This window comes from Bos grunniens, chromosome 4, assembly GCF_055505025.1.
Source record: "Bos grunniens cultivar Pamir isolate PY7600 chromosome 4, Bosgru_T2T1.0, whole genome shotgun sequence".
NCBI lineage: Eukaryota > Metazoa > Chordata > Mammalia > Artiodactyla > Bovidae > Bos > Bos grunniens.
Window position 1 is genome coordinate 72,917,270 of NC_141168.1, and position 19,348 is coordinate 72,936,617.

Sequence of the window (19,348 nt, forward strand, 5' to 3'; positions counted from 1 at the left end):
ATAGCGTTTTCCCAGTAAGTTTTATATTATGAATTACAGGAAAAACCCAGGCAACAGAAATAAAATCCTATATGTAAATCATGAATATACTTCATAGAAAAACTGGATGAGGCCAGTAATAATTGTAGAGTATCTTGCAAAACAAAAATACCAGAAACTGATAGCCTTTTTGTCAGTTTATGAAATCTCTCTTAAAGGTGTGCCAAGAAAAGGTGCAAGTTGCTAGGAATTCTACCAGAGTCAAGGGAAGAGGCAGCATAATGATAATGGCTGGTTTTATAATTTCTCCCCTTCACTAAAATAATATAATCCCCAAATCCTTAAATTGTATTTTGATGTTAGTAGTGCTTTATAAGCCAAATAGCAATGAGTCATTTTCTGGAGCAACAGAAGGACAGGGGTTGAGAAATCCTGAATAATATTGAAAAGAAGAAAAAATCCATTATGATTTTTGCTGTTTCTGGCTCATTACTTTTGAAAAGGTAGAGAGTCTTAATAAGTGCCTCCTACAAATGCCCTTAGATATTACACAGGTAACATAGCTTCATTTGTGACTTCGAGTCTGTTACTCCATATGCTCTTATATACACATGGTAGTGTTGAAATGTTGGCTTGTGATTATTTCTTAGTGATTATAACTGTGAAAGTAGGTTAGTAGTAGTTACCTTTGGTCATGTGATACCAATGTGGGAGGAAAGCTCTTGGAAATATATTATGTCAACCTTATAGGAAATCTAGAGAAGCTCAGGAGAAAAGTATACTTTGCTCTCACAGAAAAACTCTATGCAACTGTAATACTTCTCATATTTCTCTTGAACTGTCATACATGGTTAATTGACACTGGGAGTGCAGTTTTTAGAAGCTTATTTTTTCATGAAGTAAAATCAACCACATAACTGAAATTTAGATTTATTAGAAGAGCTACATTTTCCCTTGTGTCTCTGTTCTTCATCACACATATATTTATGTGCTGGCGGGATTCTGTTAGTTGCAAGAAGGCTATGTCAGTTTAAGAAACATTTTTAGGGGTAGTCTTTGTGGAGAATATTAAGAGAAATTTGTTATTTTCTCATTTTATAAATTTAAATTTATTGTACAGCCATTTTCTCAAGTGGTGGAAGTTCAAGGCAGTGCTGAAAAATAATATGATTTAAGAGTGCTCTTTTGGCAGGTCACTTAATTTTGAATATTATGAAGCTTTTTGTTAGTGTTTACTTACCATACTTAAAACTAAGCTCTTGATTTCCCTACCCAGTCCTTCCATGCCTTTCCTCGTCTCAGCAAATGGCACCATTATTCACTCAGTTGCTCAAGCCAAAAATCTAGGCAACATCATAAAATTCTCCCCCTCTTTATTCCCAAATCTAATCTATCAGCCTACTTCTTCAAAGATATTGAGTCATCATCTCTCACCTGATCTGAGTTTTGGCAATAGTCTCTTACTGATACTCCTGCATCCACTCAGGTCACCCTGTAATCTACTCTCCACCTCTGCCAGGCTTGTCAAATGTGAATCAGATCATAATCACTCTAGCCTAAAGCATACCAGTGGCTTCCCCACTTGAGGTAGCCTGTGAGTCTTATGTGATCTTGTCCCTGCATCTCTCTCTGACTTCATGTACCTCCTCCTCATTCTCTAAGCACCAACCACAGTGGTCTTCATTTCTGTTCTGACCCTGAAGTCAAAATATTTCCTATTTCCTTGTCATTTAGATCTTGTTCACATGTCACTATCTCAGAAGAAGCCTTCCTGGCCTCCTATTTAGTCTCCCATGCCTTAATTTTTCATAGCATCCATCTAGCTCTGAAATTATGTTATGACCTCTCAGCCCTCACTTGGAGAAGGCAATGGCACCCCACTCCAGTACTCTTGCCTGGAAAATCCCATGGATGGAAGAGCCTGGTAGGCTGCAGTCCATGGGGTCGCTAAGAGTCGGACACGACTGAGCGTCTTCACTTTCACTTTTCACTTTCATGCTTTGGAGAAGGAAATGGCAACCCACTCCAGTGTTCTTGCCTGGAGAATCCCAGGGACGAGGGAACCTGGTGGGCTACTGTCTATGGGGTCGCACAGAGTCGGACATGACTGAAGTGACTTAGCAGCAGCAGCAGTAGCAGCAGCCCTCACTAGCCCAGTGAGACTAGGGACTATGTCAGTCTATTTTACTTCCCCATCCTTAGCATCTGAACCAGTGCCTGATTACACAGCAGGTAGAGTATATATTTGTGAATGAATTAACTGTTTATAAAATAAAAATGTATTGATTTGAATTTCTGCTATATCATCTCATTTTCTGATAAAAGTTCCAAGGGGCTTAGGGTGACAAGTTTAGCAGAAATGAAGTTTAGTAAAATGAAGAGGACAGTAAACTTAGCACAACTAAAATGAGCTATTTTAGAAAATATTTACCAAGAAGCTCTGTTTAAAAAATTTTTTCCCATTTAAACAATGTATATGCCAGTATATAAACAGATCGGAACATACTATTATATTTTATTCTTTTCAAATATATTGGCTGTTAGTAAGTGGTTGATAGTAAATTGTTCCATAGTTAATTGCCAGAGAGTTTGCTTATTGTTTAGCTGAATTCTTAAATAGTTCTCTTAAGTTTCTCCAAAGATTTTAGAAGTCATACGTTATATCTAACTAAGCCTAGACAACTTTGTATTTTTAATGTTTGTTTTCAGAGAGACATTCTGAATACTTACGCAAAGGTTTTAAGTACCATAATTAAAGAACACAACTGAAGTAAAGCTTTAAAATTATATAAACGTATTTCATTATTGTCCATAACAGGAACTGTATTTGTAGGATGGAAAATCTTTAGTATACTTTTAAACCAAGGTGGAATTAAATAGCTTAGGTACATTTCCATTTAGCTTTTGACTGCTTGGTCTACTCAGAAGAAGAAAATAATTCATTTGCCTTCTAATACTTTTAAATCTGATATAGAAAAAGTAAACTATTATAAACTATTAAAGGTGCACCATTAAGTATGTGAACCTTGAAAAAGGTCCAATAACTACTGAGTCACAACTGTGAATCTTTGTTCAAATTTTACTTCATCAGAGCTGACTTTTCTCCCACCTCACTGCTTATTCCCACTAAGGAAATTGGAGTTATTTAGATTGTAAACTGGACATTTTCATTTTTATATACATGTATATAAAATGTATATATTTATATGTATACATATATACATTGTGTACATTTTCAAGTGGTGATATCTTTTTCTAACCAGTTTCTTAAGTAGTTAAAGTAGTAATCATTTATTACTGTGATCATCATGCCTATATATACATATGCATGTTTTTGCATTTTAATGAATCAGCTAATAGACTTAATTGCTCTGGATTTTGTATTGGCTTGGAGAAGGAAATGGCAACCCACTCCAGTATTCTTGCCTGGAGAATCCCAGGGACAGAGGAGCCTGGTGGGCTGCTGTCTATGGGTTGCACAGAGTCAGACATGACTGAAGCGACTTAGCAGCAGCAGCCTCTGTATTAGCTACTTCACTGAACTACTTTTTAAATCTGAAATTTACACTGGCATCAGCCCCTGAGTTCTAACTTTAAAAAACTGACATGTACTTCTAGGGTTTTTTTGTTTTTGTTTTGGCCTCGCCATGCAGCATGTGGGCTTTCCTGATGGCTCAGATGGTAAAGAATCTGCCTGCAGTGCAGGAGACCCAGTTTCAATCCCTGGTTTGGGAAGATCTCTGGAGAAGGAAATGGCACCATACTCCAGTGTTCTTGCCTGGAGAAGTCCGTGGACAGAGGAGCCTGGCAGGCTAGGGTCCATAGGATCGCAGAGAGTCAGACATGACTGAGTGACTAACACACATGCACATGAGGAACCTTTGTTCCCTGATCAGGGGTCAAACCTATACCCCCTGTGGTGGAAGCACAGCGTCCTAACCACTGGACTGCTGGGGAAGTCCCTATGCTAGGTTTTGATGAAGCTTCCATATACCTTGTAATATATAGATAACTGCCTGTGTGTGTTCAGTCCAACTCTTTGAGACCCCATGGACTATAGCCTGCCAGGCTTCTCTACCCATGGAATTTTCCAGGTAGGAATACTGGAGTGGGTTGCCATTTCCATCTCCAGGGGATCTTTCTGATCCGGGGATCTAACCTGCGTCTCTTGCGGCTCCTGCATTGGCAAGGGGTTTCTTTATACCACTGCATCATAGATGAGCAAAACAGAAAGTTGCAACTCTTACCTGACTTAGGCAACAGACCACGTATTAACAATAAAGATTCACCTCCAAGGTTACCTGTAAGCAGCATCAGGGGGCTATTAGACAGAGTTGTAAGTTGCTTCAATGAGAAAGGAAACATATTTTAAACATTTGTGACTTTTTTTCTTTCTGTATTCATTTTAGAGTTTTTGTGTTAAGCCACAAAGATTCTTTAGGTTAAAGCCAAGTTTTACTTGGATTGAGATTGTGCAGCCAAACAGGGAAAACATTAGTTTTTCTGAAACTTGAGATCAGAAGTAAACAGGGAAAATGGTTTATGTCCACAGCAGTCGTCCATGAAACTCATCTGCAAACATTTATTCCACCATTACCCTGACTCATCACCCTATCTGTAAGCTTTAAGGCATTATTATTCCTATTTTTTCAAATAGGAAAATACACAGTATTCTTCTAGTTGTTTTTTATTGGTAAAATATTGTAACCATATTAAAATGTAATAAATTCAGATTATAATGAACACAGAAAACAAAAACAAATTTTCAACAGTGGCTCTTACCTAAATTCATGGAAAAGAGATTTGTAATAACACCTCTTCATATCTTTAAATCCACAAGGATTTAATGTTGTAATTGTATAGGCATATATTTTGCAATTCAGAGGTGGTTTGAGAAAAAATTACAGAACAGGGTATTTTTTTCCACTGCTGCTGCTGTTGCTTTCATCCAGGTTTTCACAGTGTCACTATGAAGACTAGAAGAGATCGTTTCCAGTACCTCACTATGCAGATGGAGAGCCTGAAGAAGTCATTGACTATTGACTTGATGAGCGTTCCACACTTAAATAGTACCAGTACCAAATTCTGCTTTCAGTTCATTCTTGTATGTTGTATATCCCCCCAGGCAGCTGCTTCTCTTTCCCAAATGAAGACTGTTCACCAAGAGTAAACGAGATACCTTTTTTTTATTTTTCTCCCCAAGTGTCCGGTTCTATAGAGGCTATGTACTTCCTTAAATCCAGTCTGTTTATAAAAATTTATACTCGCCTGTGATTTTGAATTTAAGATACCGAAGTATTAACAGTGTCTTAATCATAATGGGGCTTCCCTGGTGGCTTGGTGCTAAAGGACCCATCTGCCAATGCAGGAGACATGGATTCAGTCCCTGGATGGAGAAGATCCCCTGGAGAAGGAAATGGCAACCCACTCCAGTATTCTTGCCTAGGAAATCCCATGGACAGAGGAGCCTGGCGGGCTACAGTCCATAAGGTTGCAAAAGAGTCGGACATGACTTAGCAACTAAACAACAATAAGCACGATACTTACTTTTTATTCTTTATCACCGGAAAAGAAGCTCATCAATAGCAAATCAGTATATTTTATCTAGTTTTTACATAATTTCAAGTTATTCTGTTCTTCTGGTATTTTCTAATTCAAGTATTTCTCTTTCATATAGGTTACTCACTATAAACAGTACCCACCCAACACAAGCAAAGTTTATTCCTACTTTGAATGCCGTGAAAAGAAGACCGAAAACTCGAAAATAAGGAAGGTGAAATATGAGGAAACAGTATTTTATGGATTGCAGTACATTCTTCATAAGTATTTAAAAGGTATTGCTTTTCCTAATATGTTTAAAATACTGTTTTCATATACCTCTTCATAGTTGTTCTCCTATACTGTCATATTTTATTATTTGAAGTAACTTTTTGAAGAGTCTAATTTTGATATTAATTACATTAGGGGTTCTTTTGAAATTTTTAGCAATCTGTTAATTTGAAAGCATTAAATTATATAATTTGTATGTACTTGGTGGTCTAAATAGGAGAGAGATTTTCTGAAACTAATAAGCTTGGGAAGAAATTTAGAGAAGTGAGTAATTTTCTGAGAGTCATCTGGTTTGTTGGCAGACTTTAGTCACTAATTCAAAATAAAGGATTTGTCACTGACCTGGAAACTCATTTTGAGTTGTGATAGCAGTTAGAATATGTTTATGCTAGTCAGTTTTACCTTAAAGGCCTATGTTTCAAAACTACTTGTAACTGTAGAGTTAGTCTCAAATGCATTTTAAAGAAGCAGAATCCCCAAAATAATTTTTGTACTTTATTACTTGGAAGTCCATTTGGAGGGTGGGGAAATAGTTCCAAAGGTTTCTATACATTTTGGAAAACTTCATTTTTACCTTTTCAAATAAACGTAATCTCAGAATTGAATACAGATTAAGTTGAATTTTATGCAGATAATTTTTTCTGTAACATTGGCAGTTTTAAGATTAGATAGTTGAGATATGTTGTGCTATTGAAAATATACTTGGATATCAAAAGTACTTCATTACAACACAATTACCCAAGATGTTTTAAATAAGTTTACTAGTGATCTTATTTAGAGAGTTACCAAAGACTAATGTTACACTTCAATTTCCTTCAGCTTAAAAGCTTTATAAAGTGTTATTTATTATTAATTACAGCTAAAATATATGGCTTGTTATAGGCCAGCATTCTAAGAACTTTTATTCAGATGTCATAACTCATTTAGTTCTCACAACCACACTATAAGTAGGTATTATTCTCATTTGATAGATAAAGTTAGCTAAAGGTGTATGGGGGGGCGGGGGTGGCAACAACGTAGAAACTGTGAAAATTATTGGATTGTCAGCCTCCAAAGATATACTTTATGAATAAAGTAAACAGGTTAACCTGGAAACCACATGTCAAAGGCTTACTCTCAAATCTGAAGACTGTATAAATTAACACAGGTTTTTAAAAAATCTCCCTAGAAGTGAATTTGTTACTGTAATTTAAAATATATATACATACACACATATAAAAATCTCTTCTACTGCAAATTTGTTTTTCACATAATTAACTTTTATGCTTCTGCTTATGAGTGGTTGGAAGTGCAGATTCCTTTTCTGACTGCTGTTGACTCTGGGTAAATCATTTAACCTCTCAGTTCTTGTTTTTTAATCTATAGAATGTGTGAAATAGCTAGAGACATTAATCCTATGACAACTCAGCAATTCACAGCATGCCTTCAGAAATGTAAACAGGAGATGTTTATTTTTTTAGGTAAAGTAGTGACCAAAGAGAAGATCCAAGAAGCCAAAGAGGTATACAGAGAGCATTTCCAAGATGATGTCTTTAATGAAAAGGGATGGAACTACATTCTTGAGGTAAAAAATGTGTATTTTGTATTTTGGTTTTACTTTTAGTTCAAAATTTCTTGCCAGAATTTGAATAGAAGATTAGGCTATACAGTTGCACAGGTCCACTTCTACATGGAGTATCTTTCAGTAGTAAATACTACAGCACTACAAGCCTGCAGTTGGTTGAATCTGCAGATGCAGAACCACAGATACAGAGGAATTGCGGTTACAGAGGCTGGCTGTAAGTAATACAGTAATACTGTAAGTAAGGCTGACTGGATTTTCGACCGTTGGCAGGGGGTGCCTCTAACCCCCACATCGTTCAAGGATCAGCTATAATTACAACTATTGTCTGTATGGGAACCTATAACTAATATCTATTTAGATATTCTTGTGAGAAGTTAAAGGTACGTTTAATTGTTTTTCCTCATGATTAGTATCAAGAATCTATAGCATGTCTAAGCAGTTTGATACAATATGTATTACAGTTTAAATAACTAGCAAATCAGAAAGGTGATTTAATCCTTTATCTGAAAATACATATGATTAAGAAAGGGCGTGGGGCAACTTGAAAGTTTGAGCCTATTTTCTGGACTATAGAATACCTAAGAAAATAGATGGTATGAATCTATCACTATACAATTCTAGGACATTTCCTTTACTGAATAGTTAAAATAGTTTGGTACAGATCTGTGAAATGAATTTTCATTCTTTATTGTACTGTAATATCCTATCTAACACATTTGGATTCCTTGCTTAAACTTTTGGGCATCCAAAGACATGGAAATTGAGTTAAAAGTTGAATTGTCCCCTGGCCGTTTTCTATATTACATAGATAGGTGGAGAATGGGATCTACTGACATCTTTCCATGTTAATTATCTCTAAAATGAATGTGTTTTTCATTGTAAACTACCAAACACAAAGTGATAAGAAATGCTTTAACTTTCATGCCTATATTGTAATACTGAATTTTACTATTTGGTAATTTTGGCTCCATGAAGAAGTTGGGTAAGCTATCTGCTAGTTTTCCATATCTTAAGTAAGGTCAGTAAAATCTATTGGCTAACTACCTCATTTAACTCATTTGATTTGTTTTGAGGATAACAATTATGGTTAAGTTAGATGCTGTACTTAGTAATATAATTCTCAGTCGTCAAGGTGGTAAATCTTTTCATTTTATATTCAGAGAATCTTAGGGATTCATAGATTCTCTAGAAATAATCTTGTATAATCCGATTTTACAAGCATAGAATCTGAGACCTCGAGAATCGTGAATTTTTTTTTTTTTTTAATCTAGTTATCTTGTCCCAAATCACGTAAACTGCCAGGATTTCTGAAACAACCTACCTTACTAGCCAAAAGTTAACCAGCTTTTAACTTTAAAAAAGGGGAGGCTTAATTAAGTATCTAGTAACATGTAGCTACTATATCCTCAGCCTAATCTGGGAGAGACTTGTTGCTCTTGGATGTTGATTGCAAAAGTTCTAGAAACTATACTTAGTTAGTCTACTACCAAAATAGTGTGAGGTCTACTGCCAGTATAGAGAAAACCTATTCAAGATTCTTCTACTGGCAGAGAGTTCTTTTCTTTTTTAGTTTGTTCATTTTATTTTGCTCTCTAACAGCAGTTCATTATTTAATCTTCCAGTCATTAGCCTTTCTTTGATGGAAAAGAAGACTACTTAGAAGAAAGATAGTGCTCTTAGAATATGTTGGAATAAACTCTTTGAAGGGGAAAGAAGAGGAAAACAACTTTGTTTTGAAATTATCTTCAAGTGACAATTTTTCTTAGCAAAAGTACTTTGACAGCATAAAATTTTAAAAATGAGTAATACTAAACTGTTAATCATAATAGCTAATTTTATTTCAGGAGGATAAACATATTCTGACCATATTACTAGCAATATAGTAAGATCTACAATTGTAATTTCTCTGACAGTAAGTTTAGCTTCTGTAAAATATGTAATGGTAATGGTGTACCATCTGTTGAATGAATAATTTCATTATTGTCTTTTACCAGAAATATGATGGGCATCTTCCAATAGAAGTAAAAGCTGTTCCTGAGGGCTCTGTCATTCCGAGAGGAAATGTTCTCTTCACAGTGGAAAACACAGATCCGGAGTGTTACTGGCTTACAAACTGGGTTGAGGTGAATTGTTTTTTGTTTTGCTTTTCATTCTTAACATTAATTGTAGATGTAAAAACCATTCAACTGGAATTCTAGTTTAAAAATTGCTACTAATGAAGTTTATGTAACCTCCTACCACTTCATAAACCTCTCAGGCCTCAGTTTCCTCACCTATAAAATGACAGTTGGACTAAATAATCTTTAAATTACCTTCCAAAATCTAATCTTAAATTGTAAAAAATCGTTAACAGTTAAAACTCAGCTGGCCTCCATCTTATTTGTTGCAATCCTAAATATATACCACCATAGAGAAAGAGTATAAAAACAGCACAGGTACATCTTTAGTAACTTAAGACTTTTAGTAATTGTTTTCTTTATTCTAATCTAATCAGTTTAGGGCCTAGACTCTACCACCTGGTATTTCTCATCTAAATACATTCAAGGTTCACTATAGAAATTTCACCCTATTATCTGAGAGGTGATTACTTGGTGCTTTGTATGCTTTATCTCACTAGTTTATTGGTAAAACTAATTTGTTATATTATAAAATAATACATTTGGGATTCATTTATAAAGACTAGAAACAGTTTAGAAAAATTTTTAATAGCCTAACAGGCTCTGAAACAATGAACAATTAACTAAAATAAAGATTTAAAATAGTTTACTGTTATGTGTTAAAACTCTGAATTGTGAACTCAGAGTAAAAGGAAACATATTAACACTTCTCATACTCCTTTACTGACAGATACTTTATTTTGAGGGGATGAAATTATAAAAAAAAGTAGAAGAGTTCTTAAAGAACCACATCATCTAGTGTATTTTACCTTCAGTGCCAAAAGATCCCAAACAGATAAATCTTACTTTTAAAATCATCATTTATGAATCACCTTTTTTCACTTTTTTTCTTTTTGGTTTTCTGGTTGAGGATTTAGTCAATAAGTACTCTTACCCTGTGTTGAATTGGAGTCTCATAAAGCAGATATTTATGACACAGAACTAGTTCCAAGTCTACCTTGCTTTTCATGTATGTTTTTCTTTAGAAAGTGAAAAATACTAGCCTTGAAAAAAATTTTAAGTACCTGTTTTAATTATCATTATTTAGATGTATTTCACTAAAAAAAAAAGTTGATGTTTTTATAAATTGTGGACATCTTAGTTTGTTAGCAAATATATTTTTAAAGATTATTAAATACAAAATCCAATATGAGATTTAGATTTTGAAGGGAAAAAAGTTCCCTATTTTCATCTGCTTATCAAGTTTACCTTCTAATATATATTATTTAAATAATTTCAGTCCTTGGTATGTATTTTTATCTAAGGCACAAAAATATATGTTCTGAAACAATCCCTTTCTGATAGATCCTGTGGTTTTTTTTTAAATTGTGTTTAAATACCATGTCTCCAGAAAACACTTTCTCAGAATGACTTTGCCTCTTCTGTGGGTTAGAGGATAGAGGTGGTTCATCTTTGTCTTAGCCATCTCCCACCCAAGTTTACTACCTTGTAAATCCAATCTGTTACCAAATCCAAAAAGCTTGTTATTTAAAAACTTAAGATTTTCTTCAGGAAATGCTTAATTTAAAACATTTAAAATAATAGTGCTTAGTAGTATTCTTTCCATTTCACCCTCCCAGTATGTGCAAAGTTTGTTTTTTTGTGGGGTTTATTTTTTGGCCTCATTGCACAGTTTGCAGGATCTTAGTTCCCCAACCAGGACTTGAACCAGAGCAGTCAAAGTACAAGTCCTAACCACTGGACCACCAGGGAATTCCTTGTGCAGAGTTATTAGTAAGATTCTTTTATTCACCATACACTGAATTTTAAAACCCAGTAAAATTACTGAATTGCTCTATCAATTTTAATATCAGTGCTAGAAGAAATCTTAGTCCTCAAATCAGATTTCAAAACGTATTTAGGAGAGCTTAAGAGTTCTTCAGAGGTATCTCAGACTTAAGAGGGGCTGAAGAATGAGCATGTTGGGCTAAACTTAACAGTTTCTTCCAACCAAAAAAACAAAACCTTTTTGCTGTTAAAAATCAAAGGTGACTTTATAAACTATTACACTGATCAAATGCCCTCATTTCACAGATGAGGAAATTGAGCCCTGAAGGGCAAAGGGACTAGTTAACAGAGTAGGTCCAGTCCCCTTTCTACTATACCACACCGTTTCTCATTCTTTGAAATTCTTTATTCTGCACAGTAATGATATAATGAACACTTCTTAAATAAAACTTGCAGGTTCTTTTACTTTAGTCTTAGTTTTCAACTAAAAATTTTATCTTGATTTGTGTGGGCAAATTTCTGTTTTGGAGAAGTTTCCAACAAGGCCTATTTTATTAGACCTTGGATTAACCCAAACTAACTTGCCTTTTTTTCCCTTGCTTACATCTACAGTGATCTTTTTTAAAGGGGAGTGATTTTATTAAGAGTATAATTTAAGCTGATTTTGTTGGACTATGGAAAGGAAATGGTGATGTGAAGGATCACTGTGTCTCATAGTTATTTCTCTCCTTCCCTGGCATTTTTCGAGGGGTAAGGTCAATCTTCTACCTTTATAACTCAACTAGAGTTTTTCACATTATGTTTTCTATCTTTCTCATACTCCTAGATAATATCATTCTAAGTTAAAATTATGAGTTGATTGAATTAAATCAGCAAATGAATATTGATTACTAGTTATATACCCCAGAAGTGCTGGGCACAGATATTAGAGTAAGGTATGTGTTACTTAACAGCCTTTGGAGGAGGAGCAATTTATTCTTAACTAAACACTAATACAAGTACAAACGCTAAATTGGTAGCAGAAGTAGTGAATTCTGTGTATGGGGGAAAAAAAACCTTTTCCATTTCATGAAGGTATTCTTCATGAAAGAATGAAGAGTTGAGGTATTCTTTGGACAACAAGTAGCCCAAAGGAGACTATAGCAAAAAAGTGGAATATATCATAAAGGATAAACCTTTAGATGATAAATAAGGCAAGATTGCAGAAGGCCTCAGATTTCAACATGAATTGGCCTTCTTCCTCTGTGGAATAGATAGCCACTAAAGCATTTTAAGGAATGACACAACCTGAATAAAACTCTGCTTTAGAAGGATAACCAGCAGCAGTATAAAGAGGAAGAGAAGCTAAAGATTAGTTAGAAGTAGGATACTCATAGGCTGGGGCACTGGAATCACTGAAATTACGAAAGAAGAATTTCAGAAGCAGAATGCTTAGGTAAGAGGTGATTTGTCATAGAGTTCAAGTTAGGAGTTGCATCAGTTTTCTACTGTTATATAACAAACTACCCCCCACCCCCTCACAAAAATGCTGTTATTTCTCATGATTCTGCGGTTGACTGAATGGTTCTCTGCTGGTCTTGCTTGGACTTACGTGTCTGCATTCAGGTAGGGGTTCAGCTCAGATAAGGGACAGTCTAAAGTGGCCTCACTCCCATTCATGTCTGAACCTCAGCTTAGGTAACTGGGACTGTTGGACTTCTTTCCTTGACTTAGGCTTCTTTACAACAGGGCAGTCTCAAGGTTCTAAGAAAATGAGAGTAGAAGCTATAAAAAACCTCTTGAAACAGAAGCTTGGAAGTTATAAATATGGCTTCTGCTACATTCTTTTGGTCAAAAGCAAATCATAGGAACATCCCAGAATCAGGGATGAAGAGATAAATTACACCTCTTGATGGAAGGAGCCGCAAAGAACTTGGAGCCATAGTTAATCGCAAGAGTCTAATGCAGTTTTTCTTTTTAGGGGACTGAGTTGGGAAGTCCAAGAATAAATAATCTTTTTATTTTTACTTATTTTATTTATTGGTCACTTAGCTGGTATTCAGTAAAAGCGTGTTTTGTAAAACTTAGAAAGTAGCTTTTTGAGTGAGCACAGACTTGTTGTCATCTTAGCAGCTCTTTCTAAAATTTTTTTTTTTCCTGTCTAAAATTTGAAGCTGCTGTAATAGCAGGCTATCTGGTTTACAAAAAGAATAGGAAATTATGATCCTAGAATGGAGGAGTGAATTCCTAAGTCGTAATAATTAATATAGTTGCTGTGATTAGACATTTTTTGGAGTTGCCTGGAAGCCAAGGAAAAGGGGAGAAAACCAAGAGACAGTTCTTATCAGGAAGTAGCAAGTCTTAGTATTAGAAGGTAGCAATTCTTTCATCTCCTCATTTGGAAAACTCTATAATAGGAACTGAATTACAAAATAGGGACCTCAGAAGTAAACAGCATATGCAGAAATGTTTCATGTGGCTCTTTTATAATGACTTTTGATAAATGCCAAGGACATAAAACATAACTCTGTGAATTGAATTGTCTAGTACTAAGCAAAAGTATCTCACATACATAACCTTCCAGTAGTCATATTAGATCCAAGGAAAAATTAGATCCAGTACTACCTAGAGGAGTGAAAAAATAACTCCTCTAGATGTATACTATTCAAGGTGCAGTCCATGGACCAGTGCTGGTCCATGAGGTCTTCAGTGCAGGTCTGCATGAAATATAAAAATCAAGGATAAGCATTTAGAAACTTCTATAGAAATTGCCTTAGCATCCAAGTGTGAATATAGTTTATAAAACTATTGATCCATGATAGATTGAAAATAAATACATCGGTCCTTCATCACAGATAGTCTTCATAAAATTTGCTTCTTTGGAGCTTTGGATGGAAAAATAGGTAATTCAACATTCTCTACTGTTTGGGGCCTAGTTTGCTTATCCTTCGTATTATGGATTTGAGAGCTGAGCTCGGCACTGTATCTGAAATACATGTGGTAGGCTTCCCACCATACAGCTGAAATGTCCAATTGGTATTTCTACTAGTATGACAGTCCAGGACATAACTCCAGAGAAAGCTAGGATTTTCCCCAGAAAGAATCCAATTTTTTATGTATTAATGTTTGTGGTTAATTTTATTACTACAGACTATTCTTGTTCAGTCCTGGTATCCAATCACAGTGGCCACAAATTCTAGAGAGCAGAAGAAAATATTGGCCAAATACTTATTAGAAACATCTGGTAACTTAGATGGTCTGGAATACAAGTTACATGATTTTGGCTACAGAGGAGTCTCTTCCCAAGAGGTAAGAAACTGGAGGGAACCTCAATTAATAAAATATAGATTGTTGGTTAGGTTACCAGTATAAAGTTAGGAAGTTACTAGGAAGTTATATGGGAAGTAGGTCACATTTTGAAATTCCAGAAATTCAGTCAAGGATATTAAATACCTAATATGTGTCAGCCTCTGTTAAAGATACCTGAAATAATAGTCTTCAGTAAACATCTCCCTCCTTTATATATTTGATGGATGGATGGACAGATGACTAAATATATGTAATAAACATGTCAGATACTACTACTGAGAAGCACAAGACAGAGTAGTGGAAAAGAGGATGATGGGAAGTGCAGGTAGATTACTATTATTTAAGTAGGTCTCTTTGAGGAGGTAACGGTTGACTTCTCTTTAAAAATAACTGAAGACAGTAACTCCTTTGGGGGCTATGCTCTGTACTTCAAGTATAGGTCTTTTTCTTTTTTTGGAATTTGGTTTATGGTTTATTTTGCAGACTGCTGGCATAGGAGCGTCTGCTCATTTGGTTAACTTCAAAGGAACAGATACAGTAGCAGGAATTGCTTTAATTAAAAAATATTATGGAACAAAAGACCCTGTTCCAGGCTATTCTGTACCAGCGGCAGAACACAGGTAAAATTTCTGTTTTCATCCTTCTGTTATCTCACATTGGTTTTTCATAAATAAGCTTCTTCATTTTTGTAACTGAGTCATATTTTGTTTAACTACACAGATAGGTACTACAGTAAATCTTCTTTATACTGTATATAAAAACTGGTGTCAGGAAGGTAGACAAAACTTTTAACTGTCCTAATAGAAACAATTTAGGAGTTCTTTTTCTAACTTTTATATTGCTCTATAAGTTTTATTGTTTAAAAAATGTTAGCTTCTCTATTGCCATGTACAGATAAGTCGTGTACTTGAAGTCTAGAAGCACTCATTGTGACACCTGGTCAGTGTTCTCTCTTTCCCTGCTCTTCTACATAACTTCACTTATCTTTGTTCTGGAAATTATCTTCTGAGCCCAGTACCTTGAATTGTAGATGAGCGAGTTAACCCTTTTGATGAAAGGAAGAGTGTTCAGATTCTTAGGTTTCCTCCATTCAAGTTAAACTAGAAAACTATTATAGTCCAGGCTATAGCTGCTCTGGTTCTAGAGTTAATTTTACTGGAAGTTAGTGGAGTTTTTTAAATGTATGCCAATCCTTATTTCTGATTCATACAACAAGAACACGGTGCTAAAACCAGCAATGAGTGAAGCTGAGCTTTGATCCCAGCAGTCTACTGGATGCTACAAGGGATGGAAAGACATAAAGAATTAATCCTATCTTTTGGATAAAAAGTACACTAGCAACATTCTGCTCTGTTAAAGTGCTCTTAAAATGATACAATTAAAGTACTGCAGCAGTGCAGAGGAAGGAGAAATAGGGTCATATTCCACTGGTAGGATGAAGAAAGGCTTTATAGAGATGGTATGTAAATATTGACTTCTTGAATGTTTGGTAAAATTTAATGGCAGACACTACGGGATTCTTTATTCTCTGAATAAATATTTATTACGTACCTACCGTGTGTTAAGCATTGTCATTAAAGAGGCAAATATGGATGTGCTTAAGGAATAAGGACTGAAATGTATCTTGTACGGAGATTTTGTAGGTAACGTCAGGTGGGCTGGAAAGACAGGTTAATAAGTAAAAGGCCTCAAATGTATTTTCACATTGAATGTGCTGGGTTATTCTAATTCCATTTTCAAATGAGGGTGGGCATTTAAGTTTTTGAGCAAAGAAGTAGTGTCAGAAATGTTGTAGAAAGATCACTTTGATAGTGGGCTATCTTATGAATTGAAAAATAGAGAAAAATGAGAAGTTAGGGTTTATAGGAAATGTTGCAATAATTTAGATGATGAGATTCAGAACCAAGTGTCTAAATAAAAGAAGGGGATAAACATGAGCAGAGGCTTGGGAGATGAAATTGCTGAAATGATGACTTGAACTGGGGCTCAAGAGAAAGTGGATTCAGCTAACGTTTACTAGCATTGCTCTCTTAGTAGGGACTTGAAATATTTTCACATGTAAGTTTCAAGACTAGTGAAACTAGGAAAATAAGAGTGACATTAACAGATCAAGATTTAAGGGTTGCAGTATTTTAATTTTTGGTCTTAGATACATGCATACCTTTTAAAAACTTACTAATACAGTACTAATAAAGAGTACTCTGTATTAATGGTTTTGTTTCAAAGTAATAACATCATGAGTGTGATACTACAAATCTCAGAATAAAGATATTTTCTTTAGGAATTTCATGTTAATACAGGGTGAAAATCAACTGTGTTTTTATAGCCTCATAATATTTATTACATCTGCAAATCTGACTCCTTAATATATCAGCTGTTCTTAAATAGATAAGTCTTTTTAAACAACAGCATAGTACAGTGAAAAGAGCTCTAGATTGAAAGTTGGGAAATAGGAGTGACCTTACAGCTGACATACTGGGTGGCCTTGGGCAACTCATTTATCTCTCTGTTCATTTCCTCCATCCAAGCCAACAAAAGGAGGAGCAAAAATTTTTGCATTTCCAACATCAGAAGGTCATTGAGGAAAAATGAACTAACATCTAAGATAACTTTAAAATAAGAAAATGCTAAAATTTAGAACATTGCCATTATTGTTATATTTTCTTAAAGAATATATGAATATAGACTTAGAAATATTCAATTATATACCTCTTCCTCAAACTGGAAATGTATCAAATATGATGCTGAAAATTGGAATGGTAGTATAAGTAGAAGTCACTGACCAAATATTTATGATCTCTATATACCAAATAAAATAGGTGTTATGATTGCATTATGTGGAGGGTGCTCTAGGAAATGTCTATGGGATGATGAGATACTCATTTTCCTCCCCAACAAAATGGATCTGGAGTCTGCGGGGGGCGGTGTGGAGGTGGGGGAAACCTGGGCTAAGGTACAGATTTTGGAAACTCACTATAAGGGTATTTTTTTAAAAGCTTTGAGTGGTTTTCACATAGGGAGGTATAGAGAGACAGACTAGTGCCCAGGTCATACTGAGGAAGGCGAGCACAGCCTCTAGGGGAAACAGAAGAGGACCAAAGAAATAGGGGGAAAAAATCAAAACATGAGATACGTCAGTGAAGTCATTGGAAAATAAAGCTTCAGGAAAGTTCAAATGCCAAAGAGAAAGCAAGTAAGATAAAGACTAAACTAGTAAGTTTTCTAGAAGTGATACACACAGAGTTAGATGACTGCATTGAAATAACCTCTTCAGAGTTGGTTCTTACATTGCAAAGCTCTCCAGTGCTAGTATTCTTTGAGCTTAATTCTCTCCCTTACAGAGAAAGAAAGAAGAAAAGTCCTGTCCGACTTAGTCGTGTCCGACTCTTTGCGACCCCATGGACTATAGCCTACCAGGCTCTTCCGTCCGTGGTATTTTCTAGGCAAGAATACTGGAGTGGGTTGCCATTTCCTTCTCCAGGGGATCTTCCCAACCCAGAGATTGAACCCGGGTCTCCCACATTGTAGGCAGGCACTTTACCATTTGAGCCACCAGGAAGTCCCTTACAGAGAAGACCATAGCAATTCTTGATTTGAAGAAAGAGCTTTCTTTATCCATGTCTTAATTTTCCTTTCAACTGGTAGGTGCTTGCATGAAGTGGAGAGTAGGCATCATAGCTACTTTGTTCACTATAAAATAAATTTTATATAAATATGCTCTCACTCCATTTCAGTAGTTCTGGATAGCGAAGTCTGTATGTATCCCTGAAGTGTACATCCTCTGCTGTCCCCAGCATATCATTGACAGCATGAGAGAAGTTGTTTACTTTAGTCCTTTAGAGGGAAAAAGAAAACAGTTTCAAAAATAGTATGACTCTTTAAATAGTTTGGAGATAAACATATCTGCATGGGATTAAATGAATGGGTTGTTTCACTTTCCATTATTTTACTTTGGAAAATGAAGTAGAGGCAAAAACTAATAAATTAGGGAGAAAGTAAAATTACTGGGCATGAGAAAATCATAACAATTCTAAAATTATTAGGTTCTCATTAAGAATTTGTTATTTATATTATAAGTTAATCAGCAAGTACTTTAGTTAAATGCAGTTAATCTGTTCAAAAAGGACAGTATAAAAATTACTGTTATCATTCTTGCCTAATAGAAACTCTCACACTATTTCCCATCTTAATTATGTTTAGCTCAAACTAAATATTGTAATTCTTACTTCCTGGGCATATGTTAGTTAGTAGATAATCTATAAGTAAAATAAATGCCTATTACAGGCCAATTAAAGATACAACAGGTAAAGAGTTAGTTAGTTGACTATATATATGCATGATACAGTATAAGTAATTGCCTAAGTAATTGTCTTTTAAGTGTAAGGTTTGGAGAGTAAGAAAGATAAAATATATGTCCTTATTATTATTGGTATATGGTTTTGAAAATTCACAAAAGGGAACTGCATTGCTTAGTGAAATAATGGGAGTATGTGTTCATTCTTTCTAACATCTTAGCATAATGTATATAGTATTTAACAGGTGCTTTTTTAGCTTACTCATTTTAAATGAGTTAGGTTCAGGAGTACTAAAAAAGAAAATAATATCATTTATCCTTTGGTTGAATATGACTTAAGAGTTTGAATAACTATTGGAGAGATTACTTGTAGTCTTAAAAATTGGCCAAAGGGTAGTTTGGTTTGGCTCAACTAATATTCAACTAACCTCTTGATGTGCATTCATTAAACTAAATCACTCACCTTCTCTGCACTGTTGATGGTGTAGTATAGTAAACATGAGATATAAT

The 19,348-nt window shown here is 35.0% G+C and overlaps 1 protein-coding gene and 1 long non-coding RNA gene across 23 annotated transcripts in view; one reads left to right on the plus strand and one right to left on the minus strand.

Moving 5' to 3' along the window:
• Positions 1-19,348, plus strand: part of NAMPT (nicotinamide phosphoribosyltransferase) — a 376,625-nt gene that overhangs the window by 341,108 nt on the left and 16,169 nt on the right. For 6 of the 8 annotated variants that reach the window (XM_086396905.1, XM_086396904.1, XM_086396903.1 and 3 more), the window contains 3 exons: positions 5,657-5,813; positions 7,269-7,372; positions 9,367-9,495. In XM_086396905.1, coding sequence (XP_086253031.1) covers positions 9,434-9,495 — 62 coding nt within the window. In that variant the 5' untranslated portion in view covers positions 5,657-5,813; positions 7,269-7,372; positions 9,367-9,433. Of the gene's footprint in view, positions 1-5,656; positions 5,814-7,268; positions 7,373-9,366; positions 9,496-14,385; positions 14,545-15,027; positions 15,165-19,348 lie in introns of all 8 variants that reach the window. The other 2 variants (XR_015162669.1, XM_086396900.1) reach the window with 1 other exon arrangement.
• The window catches only part of LOC147374366 (uncharacterized), a 162,966-nt gene that overhangs the window by 6,347 nt on the left and 137,271 nt on the right, over positions 1-19,348 (minus strand). For 9 of the 15 annotated variants that reach the window (XR_015162675.1, XR_015162682.1, XR_015162674.1 and 6 more), the window contains one exon: positions 16,659-18,378. The exons of 2 other annotated variants lie outside the window; for them this stretch is intronic. This is a non-coding gene — a long non-coding RNA (uncharacterized LOC147374366). Of the gene's footprint in view, positions 1-4,226; positions 4,281-12,223; positions 13,953-16,658; positions 18,379-19,348 lie in introns of those variants that run through there. 4 more of the 15 variants (XR_015162673.1, XR_015162671.1, XR_015162677.1 and 1 more) reach the window with 3 other exon arrangements.